The 11,320-nt window shown below is 29.8% G+C and overlaps 1 protein-coding gene across 2 annotated transcripts; it reads right to left on the bottom strand.

The window, feature by feature from the left end:
* Positions 1–4,929: 4,929 nt before the first annotated feature.
* On the bottom strand, positions 4,930–9,400 carry LOC105141581 (E3 ubiquitin-protein ligase RHF2A-like). 2 transcript variants are annotated; one of them, XM_011048839.1, is made up of 9 exons: positions 9,173–9,400; positions 8,325–8,465; positions 8,142–8,188; positions 7,124–7,186; positions 6,929–7,037; positions 6,437–6,819; positions 6,189–6,296; positions 5,798–6,111; positions 4,930–5,271 (listed from the first exon to the last, which is right to left on the bottom strand). In XM_011048839.1, exons 1-8 carry the CDS (start codon positions 9,176–9,178, stop codon positions 5,799–5,801), a joined length of 1,170 nt encoding a protein of 389 aa, XP_011047141.1. In that variant the 5' UTR covers positions 9,179–9,400; the 3' UTR covers positions 4,930–5,271; position 5,798. The 2 variants fall into 2 exon arrangements, with proteins under 2 accessions (XP_011047141.1, XP_011047140.1); XM_011048838.1 differs by having other exon boundaries at positions 5,748–6,111; positions 9,173–9,394.
* Positions 9,401–11,320: the final 1,920 nt, after the last annotated feature.

Raw genomic sequence — 11,320 nt, 5'->3', positions numbered from 1 at the left:
GTCGAGGGATTCTGTTTCGAGACTGTACGGCCGTCCACATTTTAATAGGGACGATACTGTTTGGAAGAGTTGCAGGCAGCTTAGATATAAGACTCCAAATTAATTAATTAATTAATTAATCAACCATTAACACCCTTTTTTAGCACATTTTGTTTTATGAGAAATTAGATTAAAATTGACCCAAACTTAGGTCTCACCGACGCTTTTCCTTGCACATTTTATATGCTGAAGTTTACAATGTGGCGCAACCAACTCTTTTTTTTAAAAAAAAAATATTTTATATATATCAAAATACCTTGTTACCCCTGACTCTAATCTATAATTGCAGAAAAGCCATAATCCTAAACACCCCTCTGTCAACCACGTGTACTTTATCTCTTCTTCTTCTTCTCCTTCAATTATAAGAGTTATTTTACAGCGTGAGAACGATTATTTTTTACAATATTTTTTATTTATAAATTTATTAAAATAATTTTTTATTTTTTAAAATTAATTTTAATATTAGTATATCAAAACAAATTAAAAATAAAAAATATTTAAAATTTTAAGAAACATGTTCTCAGTCAACTTTTTTTTTTGTATAAATTGCATTCAAAACATTTTTTTTATAACCGAAAATTCAATATGAATCTCAACCTGAACACACCATTAAAGTCTGGTTTTTAATCACTATTTTTGTTAAGATCGCAGTTATGGAGGCAATGGCGACATATATACACTATTTATTATTGTGTGATGATAAAAACTACATCATTTGTAAAATACTTCAAAATTAAATCTTTAATTATATATAAAAGTTTGAATATTTGAAAAAAAATACTTTTAGATTTTTAAAAAAATGATCAAATTATCATATATATTAAGAAAACACTATTGATAAATATCCGTATATTATCTTACATAAAAATATTTTATATACCAAAATTAAAAGGACTTCAATTTATTATATTTTTCATGTCATAATACAAAATATATGTCAATATTAATATGTAAATTTAACTATATTTATCGTCAAGAAAGAAACTAAAACATTAATATAGACCTTCAAAAAAGGTCAATCTCGTTTTTCCATGATGTCTATTTATTTATCATATAAAATCTTAAATAATATAAAATAAATTTCCTAAGTAATCCCTACCTATGTTGTATCTTATTGACACTTTGGTTTTAATGGTAAAACTATAGAAATGCTTCAAAGTAGGTAAAAAAAAGACAGTAATAAAAATTTAAAATGTAATAAAAACATAAAAAGCTTATCAAATTATATCCTTGATTTACACACACACAAAAATCCTTTTTTTATTGTTTTATGTTAAATTTTACTCTTTTAAACAAAAAGATTCATAATTTTCTTATTATTCTTTTTAGCTTCGCTACTAATATTAAAATAAAATTACATGAAGAAAAACATTTCATAAATTTTATATGCATGCCTGAATTTTCAATCGGAATACATATCACATATAAATAAAATCCAAATATAATAAGATTATATCAAAATTTAATAAATTATTAAATTAAACCTTGGTTATTTTTTTATATTATCTTTGACTCCTTCAACGAAAAGAATTTATAACTTTTGATAAACTCTACTGAAATTAAAAAAAAAAACTCGTTTTTAAAAGATAAACTAGTTTTTTTTTATATTTGTATCTTTAATATTTTTCTCTATATATTAAAAAAAATCTTAAGAAAAAAGATTTGTAAAAACTATGATGATAATGTAATCTTGATAAAATTTAGTGGAGCCTTGAATAAATTATTGTTCACATATATACCTTATATTTGGTTTTATTCAGAATTTATTCACACATAGTATTTTATTGATTTTTTTATTTTCCTAAAAATAATTTTATCATTTTCATAAAACTGCAATACATGTACCAGGAATACTGGTATCTATAATGTACACAAGTCAATTACCAATATAGTTAGCATATTGAGATTGATATCTATATTAATTAATTCATTAATTATTACCTATAATCCAAACTACCTGGAAAAACACCATGCTAGTCCATTTTGTTTTTCCTATTTTTCACACATAATATTTTACTCTTTACTTGTTATTTATAATTTAAAAATATTTTATATACCAAAATTAAAAGGACTTCAATTTATTATATTTTTCATGTCATAATACAAAATATATGTCAATATTAATATGTAAATTTAACTATATTTATCGTCAAGAAAGAAACTAAAACATTAATATAGACCTTCAAAAAAGGTCAATCTCGTTTTTCCATGATGTCTATTTATTTATCATATAAAATCTTAAATAATATAAAATAAATTTCCTAAGTAATCCCTACCTATGTTGTATCTTATTGACACTTTGGTTTTAATGGTAAAACTATAGAAATGCTTCAAAGTAGGTAAAAAAAAGACAGTAATAAAAATTTAAAATGTAATAAAAACATAAAAAGCTTATCAAATTATATCCTTGATTTACACACACACAAAAATCCTTTTTTTATTGTTTTATGTTAAATTTTACTCTTTTAAACAAAAAGATTCATAATTTTCTTATTATTCTTTTTAGCTTCGCTACTAATATTAAAATAAAATTACATGAAGAAAAACATTTCATAAATTTTATATGCATGCCTGAATTTTCAATCGGAATACATATCACATGTAAATAAAATCCAAATATAATAAGATTATATCAAAATTTAATAAATTATTAAATTAAACCTTGGTTATTTTTTTATATTATCTTTGACTCCTTCAACGAAAAGAATTTATAACTTTTGATAAACTCTACTGAAATTAAAAAAAAAAACTCGTTTTTAAAAGATAAACTAGTTTTTTTTTATATTTGTATCTTTAATATTTTTCTCTATATATTAAAAAAAATCTTAAGAAAAAAGATTTGTAAAAACTATGATGATAATGTAATCTTGATAAAATTTAGTGGAGCCTTGAATAAATTATTGTTCACATATATACCTTATATTTGGTTTTATTCAGAATTTATTCACACATAGTATTTTATTGATTTTTTTATTTTCCTAAAAATAATTTTATCATTTTCATAAAACTGCAATACATGTACCAGGAATACTGGTATCTATAATGTACACAAGTCAATTACCAATATAGTTAGCATATTGAGATTGATATCTATATTAATTAATTCATTAATTATTACCTATAATCCAAACTACCTGGAAAAACACTATGCTAGTCCATTTTGTTTTTCCTATTTTTCACACATAATATTTTACTCTTTACTTGTTATTTATAATTTAAAACATGTGCAGTGAAAATTGTGTAGTCATGCTATTCACTCTTTCATATTTTATTATAAAAGCATAATTCATTTTTTTTTACTATAAATTTAAAAAAAAAAACATGTAATGTGAATATTGTGCAGTCATATTATTCACCCCCTTATCTTTTACCATAAATAACATTGTTTATTTTTCTTTTAAATTTACTATAAATTTAAGGAGAGAATATTTATGGTTTGGATTCACCTTAAATAAACTAAAGCTAAAGCTTTCAGGGGTGAATATTTTGCGGACACACTGTCCATCTTTTCATGTTTTACTATGGACATCATTTGTCAATTTTTTTTAAGATTTTTCTATAAATTTAAAAAAATACATGAAATAAACATTATACAGATGCACTGTTCATCCCATCATGTTTTATCTTGAACAACATTGTTTATATATTTTTTAAATCTGTTATAAATTTAAAGGTAAAAAATATTAAATCCAGTTGAGTTTATAGTCTAGATTCTTTATACAAGTTTTACTATAGACGACACCATTCATTTTTTTTTTTGTTTTTTTAAAAATATTTTCATCTTTTTTTCTATTTTTTTAAAATTAATCTCAATCTTAGATTTATATTTTTTTATGTTATTTAGAAATTCTATTTTGTTTTTTTTAAAATATATTCATCTTTTTTTCTATTTTTTAAAAATTAATCTCAATCTTAGATTAATATTTTTTTTATGTTATTTAGAAATTCTATTTGAAATGATGATTATTTTTTAATTATATATTTAATTTTTAAGGAGATTTATTTGATTAATCTATATTTTTTAAATCTTTTATATAGATAAATTTTATTTTTTAAAATAAAAAATTATTTTCAAATAATATTTTAAATATATACAACATTACATATTTTTTTATCTTTTTTTTTTGTTTTAATATAATTGTTAATAGACCTGTAAAAGAGACCGTAAACCCAGCAGCAGGCCGTTTTAAGTGTGGCTACGAGCTACGCCTGGGATTGAGGCCTAAGCAGGGCTCCATAATAGGGTCATAGCCTGACCTCCGCAGGGCAGAATCTGAGTGTGGGCTTTGGGCCATGAACGAGAATTACATTTAACTTCTTGATTTTCATTTCTTTTTTGCCGACTGAACGAACTGGAGGGCTGCATGTCGTGTAACTCAAGGAACGCTACTGGATCTTCCGGTGACCAGAGCATCATAAGAAATATAAGTAAGTTCCAAAGGTAGCCAAATTCAGAAGGCTCTTAAGACCCGTTCAGTATTACTGCGATAACATAATTTTTTAAACTATTTTTATTTAAAAATTCATTAAAATAATATTTTTTATTTTTTAAAATTTATTTTTAACATCTAAATCAGAATCATATATATATATATATATATATCAAGTACAGAGAAAAATAAAACATATTCAAATTAAAAAAAAAAACACAGCTTTCAATCCATGAAGAATTTAAGCTCAAATTTTCTTACAGCTAAATTTGCGCCAGAACTCATCACCAGGGTCCTTCTCAGTTAATCTCAAAACGTTCCCAATTTAAACTCCCATAGAACAAGTCCCTACAGCTACTAAAACTGGCGTAGAAACAAAATCCTGACCTCGTCTTGCCACCTTGAGGCGAAAGAGCATATGTTTGTGCTCAGTGCCATGTAACACATAGTCACAAAATACATGGTAACCAGTAATTTTCCTTTAAAAGGCTTCAAGTCCCTTTTCAGTGCTAAAATCTTAATAAGGGACTCGATAATATTATATTAATTAATTTTCAACTTGTACCAAAATCCAACCATCCAGACATACACGTGGATGTTCTGGCTTTAGCTTTGAAACAAATCTGGGTCATAAAAATAATTTTACTTACATATACCCAATGTATATCTGTCAACATGAATTCCTTAAGACTTCATCTTTCTTACCTTTTTATTCAATTTCAGGTGAATGTTCATCCTCTGGCCTGTAATACACAACATCTTCTCCTCGGCATGTCATATTTGGAGTAAAAGAGTTTACAACCTGAAAACCCGAACGAACTCAGTGTTAAATATTGAACATCCTCGGGCAGTTTATAAGGTTAAGAAACTTAGAAAAGTTGGTTGGCATTGCCCTTAGGAACCTTCCAATCAACAAGACAAGAGTAGAATGACAGTTTCTCCATACCCATGTACCACAGAATGGGAAACATAGCGGTGCATAACACTCACAGCAAAGTAGATGAATGAAAAATCATGCAATTGGATAGATCAACATATCTAAATGAATAGTGTAGAGATGAATGAGATCAACTAAGCAAACTTATATTGAACATTCAAAGCATCAAAGGGCCATTAATTTTAGTTGTTGACATGCACTACAACTTAACAAAACTCTTGGAAGCTCCTCCTAAACTATAGTATTGAAAAAAGGGAAAAGAAATTACAGACATGGTGAAATCTAATGGTTTGTTGGTAAACTAGTTATTTTAAAAAGAAATTTACACCAGCATGACTCACCTTCAAAGATGAGATGCTGAGGACAGATCCAATTGCTGAAGAAATCTTAACTTAAGTAGATGCTGAACTTGCAGCACAAGAAACTGGCGTACTTCCTTCATTTACAGGGCTCTCTATGAGAGTCTCAGCATTATTCTGGTTGCTCCTCTCAGCAGCTGGACGATCAGTCCAATGAGTTGATACAGAAACTTGGTTGGCTCCACTGTTATCTCTGGTTTCAAGGCGCTCCATCATACGAGATACAGTTGCAATTCCTGCATTTACATCTCTTCGAACTTCAGAGCCAAGATCAGACACAGAACTGTTACGAGAAAACAGCCTCTCCTTCCATCCTCTTGTACTTTTTGAAATTGACTCTTTATACCTTTCAGGACAACAAATGTTGACAGTAAATTAGTAACTAATAAATAATAAAGTACTAAATCTGAAACAAAGGATTACCTCATTGAAACTGCATTTAGCCTAGATTTCAGGGAGACTGAAAATGACTGGAATTCTGATGGCCCTGCTCTATCTTGATTTGGCAGTGCAGACTGACTAGAAGTGCTCCTGCAAAAACCAAAAACGAAAAAAAGTGGACAAAATAATTAATTCATGCATGTTTAAATTTCAAATAAAAGTGCATGAAAAAACTTATGCATACAAAAAACATCAATCACAAATAGATTATGAAAGAAAATCATCAATACCGGTTATTAAAGGGAAGTCCTTGGCGCATCACTGTGGATCCCGATGAAGAGGAACTTTGATCAGTTAAAATAGGAGGCAATTGTAAGGCTTGTTGCGATGGTTCATCCTCAACAGAAGTGAGTGGTGTGGATGGACTAGCTACAAAGCCTGCTGCTGGTTCATTTTCCCTGCCTAGCTGAGACAGAGAGGCTGAAACATGACCAGAAGGCTGTGCACCAGGATGAGTGGAAAATACCAAGAAGTGTGGACGACCTTGGGGAGATGACCTGTTTCTCTGCCCTCCCCCCCTGCCAAAGTGGCCAGTCCTTCCCATAGCAGCAGCAGCAGCCAGGGGCTGGATTATACGCTCCTCAAGTTCAGAATCACTTACACCAACCGGTAGCTGTATCACAATGCAAAAATAATGTCAAATTGATCTCCAGAAAATTAACTTGTAATGTCTTAACCAAACAGTAACAAACACAGGACTTCAGCAATGATAGAAAACAGACATGCTGCAATTCGAAATCCCCAAGCGTAGGGTGACGAAAAATAGTAGCATTTCTTGATGGAGCAGCTCTTATTTTCCTCTCCCGTTCTACAGCCTCAAACAATTCTTGACTGCCGCAATATGAACATGACTCAGAAATGTAATTGAACAAAGAATCACACAGAAAATATCACAAGCATTAACAAGCAAAACCAACCTGGTGGGATCTTTAAGACTGATGGATTGCAAACACATTGGACACTCAGAGCTTCTCTGACACCTACAATGCACAATTAGTTGAAGTTTTACAATTCGTTCTTCTTTTTTTAACTCAGCTATCACACCACAATGATTTGCATAAGTTAAACATTGATAACTAGTCCCATTGTGCAGATGAAACTAGGTACCACTCTCACAGTTTTTCTTTCTTAATGAACTAATTAGCAATCAATTGCAAAATATATATGAAAATCAATTTTTTTTTTTGGTTGGGGGGGGGGGGGGGGGGGATGGCGGAGGTGAAACAGTCGCCACAAACTTGGACAGTCAGGCAGTGATGGAACACCATCTATTTTGGAAGCAAGATTTACTTGAGCTGAGTTGTAGCAAAGCACGTACCACTGACTTGTCAACAGAGTTAGCAATGCTAGAAATACAGATCAAATGCTGACCAAAAACAAATCAATTCTGTATATTCTCTGTATGGATGTGAACAAGATTGCATAAGAAAATACGACTCCAACAAAGTATTCACCAAAAAAAAAATAAAAAAAAAATAAAAGAGAACTGCACATGTAAAACCAGTAGATGACAGTGGCAAACAACAGCAGCAATACAGCGCAACCAGAGAATAGAATAAATTCTTTCACCATTTCTTATATGGCACAAGGAGCCAAGACAATACCATGTAGTCAAATCAAAGTTGAATGGATTTAGAGATTCATGTCAGGCAATAATAATTAGTAGATCTTTGTAGTTTCCAAATCACTAATAACCCCTCTCCAAATCTCTAAGTACATTCCCACAGATTCCAATATATGTCCTTAGAACTATCTCCAAGAAACCTACCACTAAGCCAGCTGTAAGCATCAATTCAAATGTCAAATACAAGTTGAAACTTAAAAAGAAAGGAAAACCACACAAAGCGAGCAAATATGTTTTGAAAAAGTCAGAAGAATGAGAAAGGAAAAAGGGAAGAAAGAATAAAGAATTGATTGAAACACATAGCACTATACCATTCAAGGATGCACTGAAGATGGAACTCATGCTTGCAATTAGTGAACTACAAAGCAAGAGATAAAACAGAATTAGGCCACAAAATATGCATTCAATATATAAATAAAAAAGCTTTATAGAAATTCCATGTCTAAATGTAGGTTCAGGAGGAGGCAAATGGAACAAATGTGACAAATTATTACCGTTGAGGGATCACTTTCACAAAAATCTTCGAGGCAAATGCTACATGCATCATCACATGATTCCTGGATCCCCCCTTCCACAAACGCCGCAGCTGATGTCATATGAACTTCAGGTTTCTTTGCTTCATCCACCTCCAGAACCTTTAAAACACCAAAACCCAGAAAATTCAAAACCGTTACAGCCTACTAAATCATTCAACACACAAGTGAGACAAGTCAAATATACTGTTTATAGGATTTTTAAAATGCCCGCTTCTATGCCAAAGAGCACGAGCAATGACATTGCCAAACAGTTGAGAATCGTTAACTCACATCAATAAGAAAACTCCAACACAAATTACATGTTGAAGTGATTAGAAAACCAACAAAGCCTGTTGAATTCATAAATTCTCACCACAATCCAGATAGCCAAATTCCCCAGTAGCTGGGCTTATCTACCAGAATCAGCACCACATAGAATAGAGCTAAATCAATAGTGAAACGTATTCCAAACCCAAACAAGGCTCAACAGGAATTCAGCGACGCAAAGAATTACGCATGCACGCTGTATTTTTTATAACCATTTATTATTCATGTTATTTTCATTTACATGATAACTACAAGCAGCTCATATGCATATTTCATTTCAAAACCAGAAAAAACAAAATCATATCATTAGCTAGAATCATGGACATACAAATGAAACCCAGAAGAGAACACGATCAATACAACCAAAAGATTCAAACTTTATACACCAATCGAATTGAAATTCAAGAATTCCAACAGAAAATGAAAAAAATAAATCCAATTAAGCTTCAAAAGGATAAAAAAGAAAGAAAATAAAGCTTGGATATTTTTTTTTTCTTTACCTCCATAGAGAAATTTGAAATGGTCCAAATAAAGGGTCAAGAAGGAAATCAACAAATGTTGACGAAATGATAAAGATTATTACAGTCTTATGGATCCATGAAAGAAACCCTAGAATTCAGGGAAGGACTACGACGATGAAAAAGAGGAACGAGAAAGAGAAGACATGGTCAGGTCACCTTTAATGTTTCCATTTAGTAATTGCTTTAATGTTTTCCAATTATATAATTTATTTTATTAAGAATAATTATGTGTTGAAAACAAAGCCGCAACCAGAAGACATATTTGTTTTTGGGGAGCCATCGTCTTTATATTTATTTAAAAAAAAAATACTTTCGAAAAATCAAGAGAGTTCTTGTCTTTCACGCTCTCTTGTACAATCTCATATCATCTCATCTTATAAAAGTATTATTTGCCAAGAAAGACCTCACTTTTTTTTTTTTTGGTGGATACATGCTTGTATTTCTATGCAAGTGGGAGGCCAAAAAATGGAATATTTGTTGCAGTTTTTACCTCTTCTAATCATTGTCATAATCATAATCTATTTTTTAATAAAGAGTACAAAAAGATAATTGATCGATATAGCTTTGTGATATTCTTTTCTGCCGGTAGAAGATGTTCTGTTCTTTATGTCAAATGTGCAGTGAGTTTCAATCTATCATGGCACTGATGAGCAGAGCTTCAATTCGGTATCTGCCCTAGCATTCTTCATTTCACGATCTCCAGATAAAATCTTTTCTTATTTGTCAAATATAAGGAGTATCTATATTAAATTTAATCTAACTTTATGTCCACAGAAGATCCTACAAGCTATAAGTTAATCACACAAAAATGATTAAAAATGCTTGATCGGAACAAAAAATCAACAATACCTGCTGTGTTCTGAAAGAATATTAAGGGGGTGTTTGAGATTGTTGCACCATGTTTTTTGAAAATTCTTGAAATGTTTTTAGTAACAAATTAATTATGTTATATGTTTTTGAATTATTTTAATGTATTAATATAAAAAATAAATTTTAAAAAATAAAAAAAATATTATTTTAATATAATTTTAAATAAAAGAACATCTACAATAATATCAAATAAATACTAAATCGGTGGCTGGTTGGTGGGTCAACAACCTGTACCTAGGGGCGGAGGCATTCTGTTCAACTGAATAATTTAAACCCATGACTGATCCAAAGTCACAAATGACGTGAGGACAAGTCCTTTGTTCATCCAACGCCGGGCGAGGACTGCAATGTACCGTTTGTTGTTGTGTTTGCATGGGGTTTTATTAAAAAAAAAAATTTATTATTATTTTAATGTATTAGTATTAAAAATAATTTTTAAAAGAAAAAAAATATTATTTTAATATATTTTCTAATAAAAATATTTTAAAAAATAATTATTATGCATTTTAAAATACTATCTAAAAATAAATATTCTTGCGCTAAAAAAAACAATAAAAAAATAGAAAGTAACAAATGGAAGCTGTGGTTGTTTATGGTAATGGTAATGGTAATCAAGACATACCTATATTAGTATTGGTCATCACAGAACCAAATCTCCACCGGATTTCCCTCTAAATTTGGTTAGTTTAAGGTTACCCGTCTTCCCTGTCCGAGTTACAGGATCCAATAAACAAATGTTGCAGGGCAACTGATAACATTTGTTGGTTATCTTTTAATTCTTTAAAACCCTTATAATTCCTTTCATTTTCCCTTCTAATGGGAAGAAAAGAGAGCAGGATATAGAAAAAAATAATAATTGAAATCTCTCTTCTAATGGGAAGAAAAGAGAGATATAGAAAAAAATAATAATTGAAATCTATTCTTAATTGACCATCATAATTGTTGTAACCTAATTTTGGATTCACTAAAATTTTTTGAATGTTATTTTATCTTATTATTCATGACAAAAAATATAATAAATATAAAAAAAAAGAAAAAAAACAAGAGTCTAAAATATATTTTCTCGAGTCAACCGCATCTTTCTACCAAAATCGAGTCCACCAGGTCAATACAGGTTAAACGATGTCGACCGGGATGAAAAATTAGTTTCGGGTCAAAATCGTCATTTTCGATCAAAACCGAGTCCACCGAGTCAATATGGGTCCCACCATGTCGACCGGGATGAAAAATGAGTTTCGGGCTGTTTCGGGTCAAAAC

Source organism: Populus euphratica, unplaced genomic scaffold (assembly GCF_000495115.2).
Source record: "Populus euphratica unplaced genomic scaffold, PopEup_1.0 scaffold124.1, whole genome shotgun sequence".
In the NCBI taxonomy this organism is placed as follows: Eukaryota; Viridiplantae; Streptophyta; class Magnoliopsida; order Malpighiales; family Salicaceae; genus Populus; species Populus euphratica.
This window is presented reverse-complemented; position numbering and strand designations above follow the sequence as displayed.

Excerpts from the sequence above, each read along its gene's own strand:
- LOC105141581 (XM_011048839.1), bottom strand. Across the intron at positions 7,187-8,141 it reads CTTCAGTGCATCCTTGAATG|GTGTCAGAGAAGCTCTGAGT; the intron begins GTATAGTGCTAT and ends TGTGCATTGTAG. Across the intron at positions 6,820-6,928 it reads GGGATTTCGAATTGCAGCAT|CTACCGGTTGGTGTAAGTGA; the intron begins GTCTGTTTTCTA and ends ATTGTGATACAG.